The sequence below is a fragment of the Aspergillus piperis genome (genome assembly GCF_003184755.1).
Source record: "Aspergillus piperis CBS 112811 unplaced genomic scaffold BO85scaffold_33, whole genome shotgun sequence".
NCBI lineage: Eukaryota > Fungi > Ascomycota > Eurotiomycetes > Eurotiales > Aspergillaceae > Aspergillus > Aspergillus piperis.
The window spans coordinates 90,341-107,419 of record NW_020291623.1 but is presented as its reverse complement, the minus strand read 5'-3'; the positions used below and the strand labels follow the sequence as shown (position 1 = coordinate 107,419).

The 17,079-nt window shown below is 50.6% G+C and overlaps 9 protein-coding genes across 9 annotated transcripts; 3 read left to right on the top strand and 6 right to left on the bottom strand.

The window, feature by feature from the left end:
• Positions 1-49: 49 nt before the first annotated feature.
• Positions 50-816, bottom strand: BO85DRAFT_464034 (uncharacterized protein; the record flags this gene model as incomplete). Its single annotated transcript, XM_025661964.1, has 3 exons — positions 50-413; positions 473-630; positions 688-816. The coding sequence occupies 3 exons, from the start codon at positions 814-816 to the stop codon at positions 50-52; spliced, it is 651 nt and encodes a 216-aa protein (XP_025510195.1).
• Positions 817-1,630: 814 nt separating this feature from the next.
• Positions 1,631-3,636, bottom strand: BO85DRAFT_384356 (putative MFS multidrug transporter; the record flags this gene model as incomplete). Its single annotated transcript, XM_025656547.1, has 7 exons — positions 1,631-2,196; positions 2,249-2,296; positions 2,387-2,632; positions 2,701-2,830; positions 2,884-3,297; positions 3,362-3,522; positions 3,585-3,636. 7 exons carry the CDS (start codon positions 3,634-3,636, stop codon positions 1,631-1,633), a joined length of 1,617 nt encoding a protein of 538 aa, XP_025510194.1.
• Positions 3,637-3,882: 246 nt separating this feature from the next.
• On the bottom strand, positions 3,883-4,522 carry BO85DRAFT_454176 (uncharacterized protein). Its single transcript, XM_025661216.1, has one exon. It carries the CDS (start codon positions 4,171-4,173, stop codon positions 3,979-3,981), a length of 195 nt encoding a protein of 64 aa, XP_025510193.1. The 5' UTR covers positions 4,174-4,522; the 3' UTR covers positions 3,883-3,978.
• BO85DRAFT_493170 (C6 transcription factor) lies at positions 4,401-6,860 on the bottom strand (the record flags this gene model as incomplete). Its single annotated transcript, XM_025663816.1, has 7 exons — positions 4,401-4,939; positions 5,006-5,290; positions 5,348-5,467; positions 5,516-6,096; positions 6,152-6,246; positions 6,297-6,570; positions 6,637-6,860. The coding sequence occupies 7 exons, from the start codon at positions 6,858-6,860 to the stop codon at positions 4,401-4,403; spliced, it is 2,118 nt and encodes a 705-aa protein (XP_025510192.1).
• Positions 6,861-7,964: 1,104 nt separating this feature from the next.
• BO85DRAFT_431900 (aldehyde reductase) lies at positions 7,965-9,364 on the top strand (the record flags this gene model as incomplete). Its single annotated transcript, XM_025658351.1, has 4 exons — positions 7,965-8,217; positions 8,286-8,654; positions 8,718-8,855; positions 8,919-9,364. The coding sequence occupies 4 exons, from the start codon at positions 7,965-7,967 to the stop codon at positions 9,224-9,226; spliced, it is 1,068 nt and encodes a 355-aa protein (XP_025510191.1). The 3' UTR covers positions 9,227-9,364.
• Positions 9,365-9,419: 55 nt separating this feature from the next.
• BO85DRAFT_431895 (nucleoside-diphosphate-sugar epimerase family protein) lies at positions 9,420-10,473 on the bottom strand. The gene is made up of 2 exons (XM_025658350.1): positions 10,166-10,473; positions 9,420-10,102 (listed from the first exon to the last, which is right to left on the bottom strand). Exons 1-2 carry the CDS (start codon positions 10,415-10,417, stop codon positions 9,452-9,454), a joined length of 903 nt encoding a protein of 300 aa, XP_025510190.1. The 5' UTR covers positions 10,418-10,473; the 3' UTR covers positions 9,420-9,451.
• Positions 10,474-11,233: 760 nt separating this feature from the next.
• BO85DRAFT_207500 (glutathione S-transferase family protein) lies at positions 11,234-12,303 on the top strand. The gene has a single exon (XM_025654584.1). It carries the CDS (start codon positions 11,397-11,399, stop codon positions 12,072-12,074), a length of 678 nt encoding a protein of 225 aa, XP_025510189.1. The 5' UTR covers positions 11,234-11,396; the 3' UTR covers positions 12,075-12,303.
• Positions 12,304-12,372: 69 nt separating this feature from the next.
• Positions 12,373-12,927, bottom strand: BO85DRAFT_346158 (gamma-glutamylcyclotransferase family protein; the record flags this gene model as incomplete). The annotated part of the gene is made up of 1 exon (XM_025655471.1): positions 12,373-12,927. A coding segment is annotated over one exon (555 nt), but the record flags the coding sequence as incomplete, so codon positions are not given.
• Positions 12,928-13,627: 700 nt separating this feature from the next.
• BO85DRAFT_207469 (sugar transporter) lies at positions 13,628-15,949 on the top strand. The gene is made up of 5 exons (XM_025654583.1): positions 13,628-13,953; positions 14,000-14,139; positions 14,192-14,377; positions 14,429-15,427; positions 15,502-15,949. The coding sequence occupies exons 1-5, from the start codon at positions 13,830-13,832 to the stop codon at positions 15,661-15,663; spliced, it is 1,611 nt and encodes a 536-aa protein (XP_025510187.1). The 5' UTR covers positions 13,628-13,829; the 3' UTR covers positions 15,664-15,949.
• The last annotated feature ends 1,130 nt before the right edge of the window (positions 15,950-17,079 follow it).

The following is a 17,079-nucleotide window of genomic DNA, read 5'->3' as shown; positions in this document are numbered from 1 at the left end:
ATGCCTCAAAACTAGTAGCAGCAGTATCACAACCCCACAAAGTACCTCCTTACAACACGGCTACCAGCAACGCCATTGCAGCACCACCAGCCATCATGGCCACTTCTCCCGTCGCTAACGGTGCTGCTCCAGTGCTGCGTACGGACGAGCTGGTCGAGGCACTGGATGCCCGACTCTGAGTAGTCATAAGGCTCATGCTGCCTTGAATACTCCCAACACTAGACCCGATACTTGAAGTGTCACTGACCGATCCGGTTGTTGTTAAACTCACTATGTGTGTAGAGACAGCTAGGCTGGAGCTACTCCACGACATGGAGATCTCGGTTTGAGATGGTTCAGGTGTGGTATCTGTGGACACTGTGTCGTGCTCCTCCCCAAAGGTTTGTGTCATCATATGGGGACTAGTTACAGGCCTTCAACAGTGATATTCAGTGGGCAAGTACAGAGAAAAAACACAGACGCAGGCGCTTACGAATATATCAGCTCGTCCCCGTCAACAACTATCAAGCCATCTGGGATACCGGTGGTCGGTGGTCCCCCATCAACAACAGTTATTTCCTCGCCCGCATCGCACGTCGTCATTTGACTGCTGTCGTCACACCCAATCTTGTAGGTTATATTGACCGCATCCTACACAGTATTCATTAGCTGCGCCTTTCTCAATTATCCCTCAGATTTCTATCTTACATCTTTCAGGATCGAGACTACCTCATCATCTTCCTCCAATGGTTGAGATTCGATGTCCGTGGACGTCGCCCATTCTCGGGCGCACACGATTGTAGCCAAACATAGAATGAGGTGAGTTGCAAGTCTCATGGCCAATCGCGACGACGTGGTCAGTCCTGGATGGCGGACCGGGGCGGTTTTCAAATGATAAGAAAGACCGAGAAAGAAGGAGTAGAGGAATTGTAGGGGCAGAAGAGAAAAGGAGGAAGAAAGGCGATATGAAGCCACCCTCATGACAATTGATTCGCAATCCCGGGTACAAACACTCACGTGGTCCCAAAGTTGCAGAGCATTTAGTGACAATTGAATAGGTGACACTGACATGACACTGTGAAACGCCCGGTGGTTCTACATGAATGAGCTCCGAGCCACCGGTGGGCAACAATCAACAGAAAGCATATATATTGAAAGCTGCGTGCAGTAAGACTAATTGAATATGCATGAGGTGATCTAGGTCTATCGTTCATATTAGGCCGTAAATTTTATGCTACCGAAATTCATTATCCATAACCAAAACTTCCATGCACCCTTGGCGGAACCTCAACGGTTGCTGTGCAACATTTGTGCAAGGCTGACTGTCGTCAGTATAAATGGTAAGATTAAAGATCCTGTTCGAGAAAGAAAGAAGAAGAAGAAGAAGAAGAAGAAGAAGAAGAAGAAGAAGAAGAAGAAGAAGAAGAAGAAGAAGAAGAAGAAGAAGAAGAAAATGAGAGTAGACTGTCCTAGGTAGAGGACACTCCTTGTCAGTCAAGTCGAGGAACGTAGTCATTAGACCTGGGCAGTTTTGCGTGCAGGCTTGAGATCTGAAAACACAACAAGCTTTTTCGGATATATGAGGGATATATTCCCACCATCGATGGACGGAGGACATGAGACCGAAACCTTCTTGGGCGACACGAAGAATTCAAACGGCTTCCGGAGTCACAGGGCGTGTGGTATGATTATCTTCTGTGGCACTTTCATCTTTCAGCAGCTGCTGGCAGAATGTGCTTCTCTTGCGAATCCACTCTCCAGCATAGAGGAAGGCCACCGGAATGGGAATGCAAGCCAGGCTTGCAAAGCCCAGGACCGATGTTCCCCATCCGACTCCCAGAGCTGAATACATCGGATCAGCTGCCAGGGGGAAGACGGCACCCAGAATGCTCCGCGTAATTACAGATGCTGCTAGGGCGCTAGCGGAATAGATCTTGTACGCATCGGTGACATAGGTCAACAGCGAAATAAAGATTATCTGGTATCCGAAGCCAAAGAACAGACCCGAGAGCACAGGCACCAACCAATAGATCTGCGGATTGGCGGTCCATCCTAGCCAAAAGAGACTAATGGTAAGACAAGGTCCGCCAATGCAGGCTACCGGGAGTCGCTGTAGCTCTGGAATGGTTGTCCATCTTTTCCCTTGTGCTTTGGCTCGCTCATAGATGACATCGTAATAAAGTGAGACAAAACCAGAGGATGCCGCGCCAATTCCGACTAACAGGCTTAGTAGGTGGTAATAATAATTGATTTTCGAGAAGGCACTTACTGGGTAAATAGCACAGCGATGTTTGCTTCACATCAAACCCGTAGGTCCCTGTGTTGATCGAGTCAGCAAACCTTCACACGCCAAGCGATAGTTCGTCGATCCATTCACTTCACAGAGAAAGAATAAGTGGGTAAGTACCTTCAAAGATTATAGGGTATGCTTGGAAGCAAAAGAAAATAAGCCCATATGCAAAAGCCAGATATATTCCGCTGAACAGAATAATTGGCTCGGTGAACATCATGGTGATGGGTCTCGTCAAGGTCTCCTTCAAGCTGCATTGAATTGCGGTGCTCTGGAGCTCCCGCTGGGAGACATAACTATGGGTGGATGACTGCTTGTTTAGTATGGCGACACGCTTTTTCACAATAACCCGACTGAATGTCTCTGGCTTGGATGTTAGCTTTCTTGCGAGCATCAGCAGAGTAGATGTCGGCGCTGTATGCTTCACGCACCTGGCAGGAAAAGCGAACTAAGCCAGCTACAGCCGACAAGGATGAGGTCGATGCGGAATGTCCATCGCCAGCCGTACTGCGCGCTGCAACCGGAAATTATGGGACCAACAATCGGACCAAAACTCGCCGCCTAAGTGATAGTTAGAGGTCTTTCCCACATATTTACGATTGGAGACAGCCTACCGCCATATAAAATGCCATGACTCGGCCCCGAGCACGTGGAGTCTCAAACATATCAGCGTAGACTCCACCTACTACGGTTTGAGGAGCGGCCCCCATGGCTCCGCATATAAATCGAAACACCAACATTGCAGGCCAATTTGGGGCAAAGGTACACGCTATCGTGCCCAACAGAAACACGGTGAAGCTACCAAGTAGAACAGGTCTCCTCCCGATTGTCTCGCTCAATGGACTGAAGAACAAGGGACCCACGACATAGCCAATAAGAAAGACGGCGGTGGGCAGAACCTTCTGCAGGTCACCTGTAACATTGAATTCTCGCATCATGGCTGGAACGACATTGCTGGGTAAAGAGGACGATATTCCGGAGTTGAGCACTAGGAAGAGTGCTGTGAGAACGGTGAACATTTTCTTTCCCTGATTGTTGCAGATGGTTTGCTGTTAGCTTAAGCATCCATAACCCGTGGCTTTGATCACTCACATGAGTCCAATTGACTGGATTTCTTGCAGAACCATGATCAAAGTCCACAAGGACTTGATCTTCTGTCAAGCGGGTGAGTCTGTATCCTTCACCGTCTGCCCACATTTTCCCTATCACGATGGTGGATGGGATGGCATCTTTCCTCCGGTTCCAATTTGGATCTATTCAGGGGATAGGGAAATAGGGTTAGCAATGCAAGGGACAGGCAACGATGAGGTCATACCGGAATGGTCGATCTCTCCGATGGGGGCAGTGAAACAGCGTTCTGTAGCCATAGCTGAGGCTTGCGCGTCGTGTATCACAGCAGATTGAGCCCCCTTTCAAATTGAACTTCCCGGTGTCTCCTTCAAACGTTGACGAGACGCGCGGGCTTTGAACCCTTATAGAGCCCTCATAGTAGGAAATGAGTCACTGAATTTTCACAATGATTGACTAGTCTAGTCAGTTATCTGAAGGGCCTTTCGCAGACAAGAGTCCACTACAATCTGGACCGTCAATACATCCTCGTGGCCCAATGAGCGATGTTGGATCTTCATCTTCTGCAACTGCAGCATCGGGGCCGGTCCGGCACCGGGGCCACAGAGCATCCCGGCGACGGCGCCGATCAGGAGCCGGGTTCAAAAACTGGCTTTCAAGGCCACACCATCTGTCATTGAAAGCAAAAGTCTGTCCTTGGCGAGTCTGCCCAAGCTCGGTGGATCAGATCCAGCCTTTCCCATCAAGGATTGATCAGCAAGCGGCATGCTATGCGCCAAATTTCCTGCTGGGTGGATAACGGGCAGGTTGGGTTCGGCAACGCAAGCACCGCACATATTCCCCTGGAAGTTCCTTACCGCATTTTCGAGCTATCTTTCTTTCTACCTTTAGCGTTTCGACGAGCATACCTAGTTGATCGCCTCGTGTAGTCCATGGTTCGACCCCGAATGGGTCGAATTCCTGATGGCGTACCCAGCTTACACGTCTATTGAGGGGGACAGGCCCGTCATGAATGAAGGATATAGTTCTTCCATAGGTAGCCAACCACTGCTACACTCCTGGACTATTGTGGAATTGACGGCATCATTGGTAAGAAGTCAAAGATATCGTTCTGCTCCTCTTCGAACAAGCCGAATGAATCGGCAATGGGGTTACACATCGACCAATTGGGAGCTTCCATTGGCCCCGGCAGTCTGGCAGGGAGCTGTCTGCCAGGCGCATTTCTTTCAGCATTGGGTACCCCAGCGGCACCACTATCCTTGTCGGCCTGAGGGGTCATTGCGCCTGCCGGGTAGTTCACCTGTTCGGATGCCATCCCGGAAGAAGTTGACACATCCACCGGGACTCCGTATGTCCCTCTACCTAATGAGAACTGCCCATTGGCTTGTTCTGAGGGCTTTATCACTTCTGCACAGTAGTCCCCATGCCCTCGTTGGCTAGCGACTAGGGCGCGACCGTAGTTGACGAAGATGGACACGGTACGGTGGATATCCGGATAGGGCGGCTGCTTGAGAAAATCGCAGATCAGCTGGGCCCTTTCAAGGAGGAGATCCTGATCGATCAAGTCCGGACGCCATCGAGCAATCCGGAGAGCGAACGTTGCTTTTCAAGTTAGCCGACCTATCGAAAGCAATCGTGCCTCCACATTCAGAGTCTCGTGCAACTTACTGACGAAGGCAAGGGTCAGGGCTGGGTAGGTAGGAGCCCACGTGAGTTGGCAGCGGTAGGCATTTTCTTGAATGAAGCAATCCAATTGATCCATGATGGTCGTAGCGAGAGCGCGCCACAATTGTGAGACATCCTTGTCGCCTATTGTCTCCGAGTTGGGATCAGCAGCACCGGATTGGAGTTTCTGAATCCGGGCCAAGGAGGCGCATAGGACGAAGATTCGGGCGTAGTTCAACATCAACTTCAGACTACAGCGCTGGAAGGCACCAGCATGAAAGGCGTTGTCTACAATCCATTACTACTGGTCACTGATTGACGGCCTTCTTGCATCTGAGCACTTACTGCCATGGATTTCATCCCATGTGTTCCACCAGTTTTGCAGTCTTTTCATGACCGCAGGCAGCTCAACCAATACAATTTCATCAACGGTCTTGGCGTTCTCGATCGAAATGCGCGATTGGCCTGAACTCTAGTCAGCAGACAGTCATTCCTCCGGGGAGACAATAGTACTTCGGAGCTGGTGGATCTCGATGATGGAAATGGTGCGCATATCACAGGGTAAGGATAGCGGATACTCGAGGAATTTGCGCAATTTCATCGTGTCCACTGCATCAATTCGTGATTTGCGGCCTGTTCCAGACGCCACGTCTAGTTCCAGTGTGAAGCTGATTAGCCAAGTCCTGGTCTGCCACACTAGCTTACGGTCTTCCATGGAAGCCGACAAAGAACTGCGCGGCACGTCTTCCTGAGACAGTAAGGCATCTAAAGATTTCTCTAGCCCGGAATCGAGGGCGGTACGCAAGATGAGTGCGGTTGAAAACCACGTCTTTTCAGAATAGGCCGCCAGCAGAATCATTCCTTGTACGGTTTCAACTTTGGTGGGGCGCTCAAAGAAACTATCCTCGGCCAGTCTCTGCGCTTCGTCTTGAAGAACACGTTGAAGATGAGTATCACTCCGCAAGTCCATCACAGCCCGACTTGCGAGGTAGATGATGACTGAGAAGCAGAAAAGGGAGCGAGAGCGGACCGAATCGAATGTGTCCCGAATGGGATCGAACAGAGCCAGAAAGTTCTTACTGCCACCCATGAAGCTGACAGTCTGTTAGCATTGAATCATTAGATGCCCCATTCAGGGAGATACCATACCGGTCATACATCACTCGTGCATGCTCTTCACTGATGATCCCACGGGCGATGATATCGCTCTTAGGATCCGCTTTGCTGGAGCTGTCCATGAAGATCTGCGAACCGTCAACAAGATGCAGTCGATGACTACTTCCAAACTACTCACGCTGCTCGATCCCAGTAGATTGACCGACATAGAGTGCATCACGGAAACCGGGGCGATCATGTCATTAGGACTCAACTGTTGGGGCTCCGGTGCATGTCGCTCTGCTGCTCCAGGTGAACTCAAATCCGCTGCGGCAGTAGACTCTGGAAGCGAATCGAGCGAGGCGTTGATTGGCACATCTTGTACTGTAGTGGATGTAGAGTAATCCTGTTCTCTAGGAGAAGGACTCCCGAAGCCGTGTGGTTCGGTCCAAGGAGACCTTGCCTGTTGGCGCCTGTGTTCAAGCTATATATTAGTTCGGTTTCATTCCGTAGATGCTCTAAGAGAGGTATATTCCCACCTAATAGGACGAGTTGCCGGCGATGACCGTCGGGTACTCTGTCGCCTTGCGCTCTCAACCGGATCCAGAATGCAATCCCGGCCCACGGCGCGACAACGGGCGCAAGGGACCTGATTTCGGGCATCACAGCGCATTTTTTGCTTGCGACACCACCGACATGCCTTGAAATAGCGCGTTGGAACATTTCCCGATCGGAAGCGTAGTTCCGGGACCGATTCGGACATGGTGGATGGGCCTTGGGGGAGGGTGGATTTGGGGGAAGGGGAGCAATGAATTGCTTTTGCGGGGAAAGTGAGGGTCAATTCAGAGTCACTTTGTATCTAGTACTTCGTTACTTGATCGATGAGTGGTCACTAGTTAACAGTTACTAAGTCACTAGCGGCTTCTTAGCCCGCTTGACTCATTCATCCCTGTTGCCTGTTGCCCCCCTGGCAGTCATCAACAGGCCACTGGATAAGCAACAACATCAACAACAAGCACAACAGAATGTCTCCATGATTTATCAGAGCATGGACTAACTATAATAATTCGGGATATCTGCGGGACGTTCGGTCAAATCTTGGACGACTGATAATCATAATCCGCCGCGCGAAATAAACTTTGCTGCCACCATTTCCACCCCAAACCTTGACTGCACGGAGCAAAAAATGGCATCTCGGTATATGTCCGCGAGGAACGATGACTTTCAAGGGGTCTTATTGAACGGGTTGCCTCATCTGGGATCGAAGCAAGCAGGCACAACCCCTGATCTCCAAAGCACATTGTCCGTTTCCCGAAAGCAACATCCACTCACGCAGTGTCTCTCGAGTCAACCCGCTTAGGCTAATTTTCGAATGACCCATGTTGGTGCTGTTGGTGGTGCTTAGAAGTCAAGGGAGAGCGGGTGTTCTGATGGATATGAGCGGGCATCGAAATCCACATGTTCACCCGAGGCTTGCCCTACCTTCGAGGTCCACAATAACGCTAGTCTCCTCTATGTAATTTCTCGACTAAACGCCTCCCTCCTCCGAGAGGCTGGTGGGTACAATCAGATGCTTCCCGTCTCCGACCCTAGTCAACCCCCCTGACAATGGCAAAGTGGGCTCCAGAAGACAGGCAGAGTGGCAGACATGAAATGAAGGTCTGCGTTCGTGGCTATCAGTGGGGCCATCACTGCTGCACTACTGCTACAAAAATACAGTAGTGAGTTCTTTTTGAATCACTGGGTGGACCTTATCCCACCGCACTACGTGGCATCTGGGATACTTTTAACTGCGAGACTTTCTCTGATCGCGGTAGGCATGCAGTCATATTCATCGTGACACCGTTGCAGAAACATCATCCTTACAATGACCATCTCTGGAACATCAGCTATCCCTCATGGATCACGGGTCCTGGTGACTGGAGCCAATAGCTTGGTCGGATCCAATGTGGCCGATCGGCTGCTTAGTCGCGGGTATCGTGTCAGGGGAACTGTGCGGAGTGCGCAGAGACACCAATGGCTCGGAGATCTTTTCCGTGGCAAGTATGGAAAAGACAGCTTTGAGCTGGTTCAGGTCCAGGACATACAGCGTCCGGGTGCTTTTGACGAAGCTATGAAAGGTTCGTACACAATACGTCATTCCCATACGATACCTCACTAGCTAGGTGCTCAACTGTACAATCCAAAGGTGTCTCGGGAGTGGCACATGTAGTGACTATCTTTGCCGGTCCAAACGATGGTCCGGACGAGGTATTCGAATCCATAAAACAGCTGGACCACAATGTCCTTGCCTCCGCGGCAGCCGAGCCCAGCGTCAAGCGTTTCGTCTACACCTCCTCTTGCCAAGCGGCTAACACAATGGGCTTGGATGATCTGGATGGCAAGACAGTGATCACCTCGGAAACTTGGAACAAAACCGCCATTCAGCGAGCCAAAACGGGGTCTCCTGCTGAATGGAGAAGAGGGTTTGACATCTACAGCGCAAGCAAAGCCTTGGGAGAGCAAGGGATCTGGGAATGGGTGAGAGAGCACAAGCCCGGGTTCGTGGTAAATACCGGTAAGCACATCTCTCCCTATACCATCAAAATTATTTCCCAACGTTCTAAACTATCATGTCCAGTTCTACCCTCGTTGTGCTATGGTGCCTCTCTCGACCCAGAAAATCAAGGGTTCCCTTCCACACTATCATGGCCAGCAGCCATCATCAGGAATGATTGGGCCTCAGTTTCCGAACATGTGAAGGCCAACCTCCCAAATGGTACGTATGAGCCGCATTTTAACCCTAACCGATACGAAGAATAGAAGCTAATTCACCCTGAAGGAGGGTACTGTGTGGGCATTGAAGATGCCGCACTTCTGCATGTCGCGGCTTTGACCAATCCCACGGTCCAAAATGAACGCCTGTTCGCGTATGGCTGGCCTTTCTTCTGGAACGATTTAGCTACCATCTATCGGACCATATTCCCGAACCGCGAGCTGCCAACGGATTTGCCTGCTCGGGATAAGGATGCAGATCTATTGGACGTTAAGCCTTCGAGGCGGTCGGAAGATCTACTTAAAGAGATGGGCAAGCCGGGATGGAGCAGCCTCAAGGAGATTATCGTGGCCAATGCATATGGTCTGGTTTGAGGATTACTCATTAGCAGGGGTCGTTCGTCGATATGAGAAGCCCCATCCTGGTGCTCACATTCACATACACATTTAGTGTGTCGTTGAGCCCATTTGTACTCATGGGAAACCAACTATATTGAATACTTGACTGAATTAGATTGCTCAAATCAAGAGCATAAGTAAGCACAAACAGCATTAAACATTAAAATATCCCGTAGAACCGAAAATAGGCACCAGCATAATCTATCGCTTGACAAAATCACTCTCCTGTTCAAGCCAATCCCCAAAGTCCTTCAATCCCGGGTGCTTCTTCCTCAGCTCGCCGATATCAACCTGGTAACCTTCGTCATGAAACCATCTGTACATATATCCCATATCCTTGATAGCAGCTAACAGCAAGGAACACACGAACTGGAATGTCATGGGTATCCGCTGACCGGTCTTCTGCTGAAATACCTGTGCCATCTGATCGAAGGTCAAATCATCTCCCGCCAACGAGATTGCCCGACCCTTGTACTCATCCGGGTTAAGAAAGGCTTCTGCGCCAAAGTGACCAATGTCGCTGACAGCAACCACCTGAAGAGGCTTCCCCTTCAGTGCCATTTTCCAGGACGTCGCAAAGACCTTACCCAGGAAACCAGGGACCATGTTATCCATGAAGGCCACGGGGCGCAGAATAACCCAGTCCATATCGGTTCCCTTAGCTTTGTTCACCAGATGATGCTCGATGTGATGCTTCCTCAGAAAGTGAGGAACATCGGTCGGGTTGTTCCAGGAACGTTCCCCGCCACGATCCACGGAGCTGTAGACGAAGTACTTGACTTTTTGCTTGAGGGCCTCATCGATCAGTTTCTTTCCTTGTGCTTCCTCATCGACGTTGCTGCCGATGGCCACCTAGCAGAAACTGTTAGTATCTCATTGCTGGGATGAAGATTGAAAGAGCGGAGAAACCCCTACCTGAACACTAAAGACACCCCAGATCGGAGACGATGTCTGGGCGCGTGCATTGCGAAAGATGTCTGCCGGGTTGTCCAAGTTGCCTTCTACTAGTTTGATGTTGGAAGACAGCTGTTTCAACCGTTGAGCCGAAGCAGAAGAGGAGTCTCGCGTGACGGCTAAGATCTCCAAGGGAGATTTTCGGGAGATGAGGTTTCGGATGAGAGAGCCTCCCTGTTTGCCGGTCGCGCCTGTTATCAGAACCGCGGTCATGATGGTGGATGTGTGGAGTAGTCGATGTGTGTAACTCTAGTGAAAATAGTACTAAGTATAGTCAAGACGGTGTTGGAAGATGATGATGAACTGATGTCGAACTTGGTACTGCTTCTATCGTGATATATATACTAAGATAGGATGACATGATGTGACTCCGAACAAGTCTTCTACAACCATCTTCACATAATCATCAGCATCATCTAAGACCATCAAGTCAGCTTCTCGGGTTTCGGTCTTATCAATCTCATAGTTTGACAGATCAGTTCTGTGATCGATTGGTTGTCTCAACGAGAGTTCCTCGATCGGAGTGGCTCCAAGCCCCGAGATGACTAAAGCGCCACCCGATCGGCCTTGAGATCAAGCCCGATGCTTATTCCTTCTTTTTGCTTCTTGTGCACCTGATCAAGTCACCAACTTTCCCCATGCCTTTTATCAGTAAAGCTCAGGCTAGAACAGCCGAGGAATGTCTTTTTCATCAACTACCTAATCTTCAGCTTCACTCTGCTCAGAGTACAGACCACCCCAGTATGCACCTGTGCTGCCCGTCCACCCACCCCACGGAGACCGAAGTGGGCTAGCAACTCGCATAGAACATGGAGATGATGATGAGTTCCTAAGTAATGACTTGATAATGGGACCATATACAATCATCTATGAAGCAAGCTACATTGATCAATGATGATCCGGGATTACTACCCCGGTAGTAAAGAAACGGCATAAAGATGTGGAACTTGCTTTATGCATAAATCCTCTACCATTCAGTTGGATCCACTTTTGTCTTATGTTTCTGGCCTGATATTCGGCAACAGGCAATCCGACCGGAGCTTAACACTAATCAAGAACATCCGGCTTCCGATCAACGAGAGTCCCCATGTTCAAGATAAATACCCATGGAACCCATTCCCGACTCCCCAGCCTTCGGTATCCCGGCCACGATCTATCCAAACTCTAGCGCATAAACACCACCATCCCAACCATGTCCGGCCTCACAATCCATCACCTCCGCCTCTCTCAATCCGAGAGAATCACCTGGCTCTGCGAGGAGCTCGAGATCCCCTACACTCTGAAATGCTACAACCGCCAACCGCCCACTCTCCAAGCCCCAGATGAGTACCGCAAGCTCCACTGGTCCGGCACTGCCCCCATCATTGAAGACAACGGCGTCGCCTTAGGCGAAACCATGGCCATCATCGAATACATCCTGACCAAATACGGCAAGGGCCGTCTAGTTCTATCCCCAGACCACCCTAAGTACGCAGACTACGTCTTCTGGCTGCACCGGGCACAGGGATCGACAATGCCATCCTTCATGGGGATGCTGTTCAGTCGGATACGCGGTACCCCATCCGAAGAGGACTTTGTCTACAAGATGTCTGAATCACGGGTGAAAGCCACCTGTGAGGCGATGGAGCAGCAACTGGCCAAGAACACATATTTGGCTGGAGAGGAGTTCACCGCGGCAGACTGCGTGTCTGTCTTCCATCTGACGACGCTGCGGCTGTTTATTCCCTACAGCCTTGAGGAGTATCCTCATATTGTGCGCTATTTGGAGCGTATCGGACAGCGTCCGGCGTACAAGAGGGCTATGGAGAAGGGTGATCCTGATCTGGTGCCTTTGTTGGCGGCGGCTGCGCCTGCTAAGTCGCTGCTGTGATGTGCAATCAAATAATGTATATAACTGAAGTGTAAACTAGAATCTGATTTCGTATGTCGAGATACGCTATCGGGAATGTGTAAAGTACTTATCTTCATGAAAGGGCACAAATCCTCTATAAAGCCTAGCTTGACTACCTTGGTAGCAGGAAGATGGCGTATGCAAGTGCAGTTCGACTAGTCGCAACCAGATACTACGATCAACACTGCTCCAGATACTATATCTCTCGTGAGGGTATCAGGCATAGACAACAACGGACTCACTTCCTATCCAGTCTACCCAACCTTTCCAACGCCCCCCTCCTCCCCATCCTCCCCAACCAGACCCTAAGATCAAACACTCCGTCACCCAACTCCCCTTTTTCCCCAACAAACACAAACACGTGTCCATTCTCCCTCCCAGGCTCTTTCCCATCCGTATACACAACCTCACAAGGTTCAGCACGATACCATCCCGTCTCATAATTTGCTAACTTTATCCCATGCTCGACAGACTCCACACGATACATAACCCCCTTGACTACCGAGGAAGAAGTATCATCCGGTATTAGAGCCGGGTACTGTCCCCACAGTCTACAGGTATAGCCTGTTACATACGCAGGTCGTAGATCTATCTCCTGATCTGTGTCCAGAGATAGAATGTCTTGTAGCATGGAAGAATCCATCAACGTGCCGTAGAGGAAGTATGGACCTGTTGGGGCTGTTGTTGTGGGTGGAGGAGGTGGTTGAGGGACTGTCAGGGAGCGGGGCGGGACGGTTCGGAGATTTCGTATGACTGGGGATACTTTCGTGCGGGGGTCTGATGGAGGTGGAGGTGGAGGTGGAGGAGCAGTTTTGGTGACTGGAGAGGACATTGTGGTGAGATTGTAGACTGAGGAGTGTGTGGACAGAGGTAGAAGAGGGTTGAGGGAATGACGATGGATCGACAACCGGGGAAGCGTGGGTAAGCGCCGACGGCTAAGAATAGACTACCGGTCGATCACGGAATCTCAACGTGCCATATGCTAAGTGATATGCAATTGCAGATCCATTATATCAACAGAGACGGTCGTTACGCTATCGACTTTCAAATGTGCCAGGAATGTCTTCTAGCCGAGGTATCAGGTAGGCAGGTGATGTTCATGCAGCATATCTGTTACAGTAGACGAGAAATCAAGCTTCTAACATCCTAGTCATGGAGGCTGCTATCGGCTGTTACCGGCCGATAGCTAGTGGTAGCCGGATTTGTGACCTTAAAAAACCCGGTTGGCACTCCACTTCTACACCAAGCACTTCTGACCCTTGCGTCCGCGGCAGGGAGGACAGGGTTTTCCAGCATATACGCAGCAACAGCACTGGCAAAAGCCTGTAAGAGACCGTTATTTCCAGTTGGACCGGCTCAGGATGCAACTCAGACTCAAACTTGCGATGTAACACCATGCTGTATCAACTATTATATCCCCTAATGTGCATTTCCAGGTCGCACAAGGCACTCATGGAATGCGGAGGCCCGATCGTGTTCGCCGATAAGAACCTGTCAAACCAGCCCAGTGCCGTCTAGACCCTGGTAAACTCGGCTATAGCACATACCAAACGCACGATGGCCTCCGTGAGGGAGTGCTCCTTACTTCGCATTGTTGCTGGAGGGGTCATGAGATATTTTCCGCCACACCACGGCCCTGCGCGATTTTGTCGCAGACATGGCCATACTGAGTGGCTTCGGTTGGATATATAAGCTCACTAATGGGGCCCCTCATGGGAGGAATTGAATCCAACCATGGGGCTCGTTGCGGAAACCCGACAGGCCATCCGGGACTCCCCCCGGGGGGTCTTCAACTGGTACTTGTTGATGAACATTGCCATTTTCGCACTGTCTGGAATCAGTAGGGGGTTCGATGAAGGTAGAGAGTGAAGATCATATGTCATGCAGGGTGCTGATCTTCGCAGCGAACATCGCATCGCTGGTCGTGCAATCTCGGTTTCGGATCAAATTCGGGCTCGGCCAGCAATCCCCGGACGAATATGCCAATACTAAAGGTTGGATTGTGTCAATGTTCACGGCTGGAATGACTCTGGGCTGTCTGCTAGTAAGCTAGCTACTCAGGAAATGAATATATGTCGGGCTGACAGCGACTGTAGTGTTTACCCTTCAATGATCGAATTGGGCGGCGGTGGACGATGCGACTGTCGACCCTAGTATATATCTCTGGAGTGTTGGGACAGGGTCTCTGTAGTGGGAACCTGTCCGGACTATACGCATCGAGACTGATCGCGGGTCTTGGGGTGGGCGGCTTGACTGTGACCCCTCCGATGTATATTTCCGAGGTACACAAATGATACTTGAAAGAGGACTGGGGTAAACTGACTGTATTGCAGGTTGCCCCTAAGACCATCCGCGGGCTGCTCGCAGTCCAGTTTGCCGCATGTCAGCAACTGGGAGTTGTCTTTGGATTCTTCATCAACTATGGTATTACCAAGAACTACGATGGAACAGATATGCAGTGGATGTTCCCAACCTTGATCCAACTGGTCCCTGCCGCAGTCTGGGGCCTGGGACTCTTGGTCTGTGAAGAATCTCCCCGGTGGCTGCTGTACGTGGGTAGGCGAACGCAGGCCGTATCGGTACTGGCGAAGCTGCGTCATTTGCCGTCGAGTCACCCAACTGTAGTCGCAGAGATTGCTGTCATGGAATTTCAGATCCTGCAGGAGCGAGAAGCGGCCTCGGGCACATCACAATGGCACCTAATCAAGGAGACGGTTGTCCCGGTGGAGAACCGGCGTCGGTTCTGTCTAGTGATGCTGGCACATCTGTTTTCGCAATGGTCCGGAGGCAACGCCATCACGCAGTACTTGCCCACGATCTTAGGCTATCTGGGGACGACCGGGGATGCCTTGTCCCTGACTACGGCCCTCTATGCCGTGGTCAAGTTTGCCGCCTTGCTGATCTTCTCACTCGTAGTGGTGGACTTTGTAGGCCGACGACGGTCTCTTATGGCGGGAATCACCCTTCAGATCGTGACGCTGGCATATCTTGCTTGTTACCTGGGCATTTCGCGACAGATGTCGACGACGACCATCCTCCACGCGGCCAGCGCGACGCATGCCTCGAGAGCAGCGATCGCAGCCATCTTTGTGCACGGGGTTGGGTGGGTGATCGGATGGTTCTCGATGCCCTTTCTGATCGGATCGGAAATATTTCCCATCCGGATCCGATCGCTGGCCTTGTCGATGGGAATGGCAGGGCACTGGCTGTTCGCGTTTGGGTGCACGCGGGCGACGCCTGACTTACTGGACGTAATGGAGGAATGGGGAGCCTTTGCATTCTTTGCGGGCATCTGCCTTGTCTCGCTGGTGTATGTGTTTTTTGCGATGCCGGTAAGTGAAGTAACTCCTTGGGTGACGGTGGAGGGTAGTGAGAGACAAACGACGGGGAAACTGACAGCACACAGGACACGACGGGCCGATCGCTCGAGGCACTGGATGGACTGTTCCAACGGCCGTGGTACACGGTTTATCAGGTAGCGTATGCAAAGAAGGAGGACGAAGAAATCGAAGTGCAAGCGATACAAGAACGGGGAAAGTCGGAGTTGGCGATGGTGGAGGAAGCATAAAGCGCAAGTTGGGCCACCATATGATTGATGGTGGGGGTTGTTGGTGCAACTGATTCCGATCATTTTCTTTCCATGTATCATGAAGCACGTGGGGGTTTTATTCTAGTGGTAAGCTCTGATTAGTAGATAGACGATGGAGCAACACGAATCATGGGAAAAATGCATAGCCGCTTGGGTGTTATAGTCGGGTGTGATAATGGTAATATTAAACTTCAGGAGGGAGTAGTAAAAGGACGCATGCAATGCGACTGCAACCCCGAGAAAGTTTAAGACCAGACCCTGAGAGGGGAGAAGAAGCAGAAAGAAAAAAGAAATAGCGATTGGTGGAGGAATCCGAGATACCTCTGATTTCAACCCCCAAAGGATCAATCCAGGAAGGCCAGCCGAGCAGTGCGACCAACGGCTTTGCCTTCATTGGCCAGTTGTGGATTAAGCTTGGCTGGAGGGGGAAAGAACGAACACTGACTCAGTTGGACTTGAGAAGTTCGTATTTTGTGGTTACTAGTAACTACTGTACTATTTATACCCATAAGTACATACCCAGACAGACTTGATAAGAATAGAGTGGTTGGTTACATCACTGCCAGCCATGTGTCAGCCATGTGGGAAGGAGGAAGGAATTCATCCATAGTGATGTAGTATACAGCGACAAGACCTATCATATATCCACCAGAGTGCAAAATGGAAAAAATAAAAAAGTCAAGCTTTGGACATGATGCATGCACCCAACGGCTTTTTATCCTTTTCCCTTTCCAATAAAACAAACTCGCACAGACCGCTGAGAAGAACCACAGAACCGGCCCTCCCATCCGACCCAGGGTTTCCGTCATCTTGCTCTCCGTCACCTGAAACAATTAGTAGGAGTGAATACTTCAAGTGGGAAGAGGGATTGGAACCAACCTTCCAGACCCTGCTTGATGTCATCTTCTCTTAAGTGGATATTCTCGGATATTAATAACCGGTGTCCGAGTTAGTGTGTCTCCATCTTAATTTACTAGTATTCTCCATCTCCATCCTTAATCCCATCCCATCATCCCATCTCTCCGCGTCCTCCGCCGCAATCTGGCTCTTTTCTCCCTCTCCCTCATCTTTCTCTCTTCTACTTCTCTCTCTCTCTCTCTCGTATCGTTATCCCGAGAGATACCTCTCAGTTCCACACCCACACACCCATCTTCCTTGTCCTTGTCCTTCCTCAGTCTGACTTCCAACCAACTCACTTCCCATGCGCCATTCCCGGCGACACCCGAGCCATGGCGGAGGGAATGCGCGACGAGCAAGAAGGGCCATCGCGGGCCTCGACCGTGCCTGCCATCATCACCACCAACGCCTCCTCGTCCAGCATCATCCACCACGATTTGTCCACCTCCGCCTCCAATAGTCCTACCATCTTCAATCGCGGCGATCACAGTCCCAGTT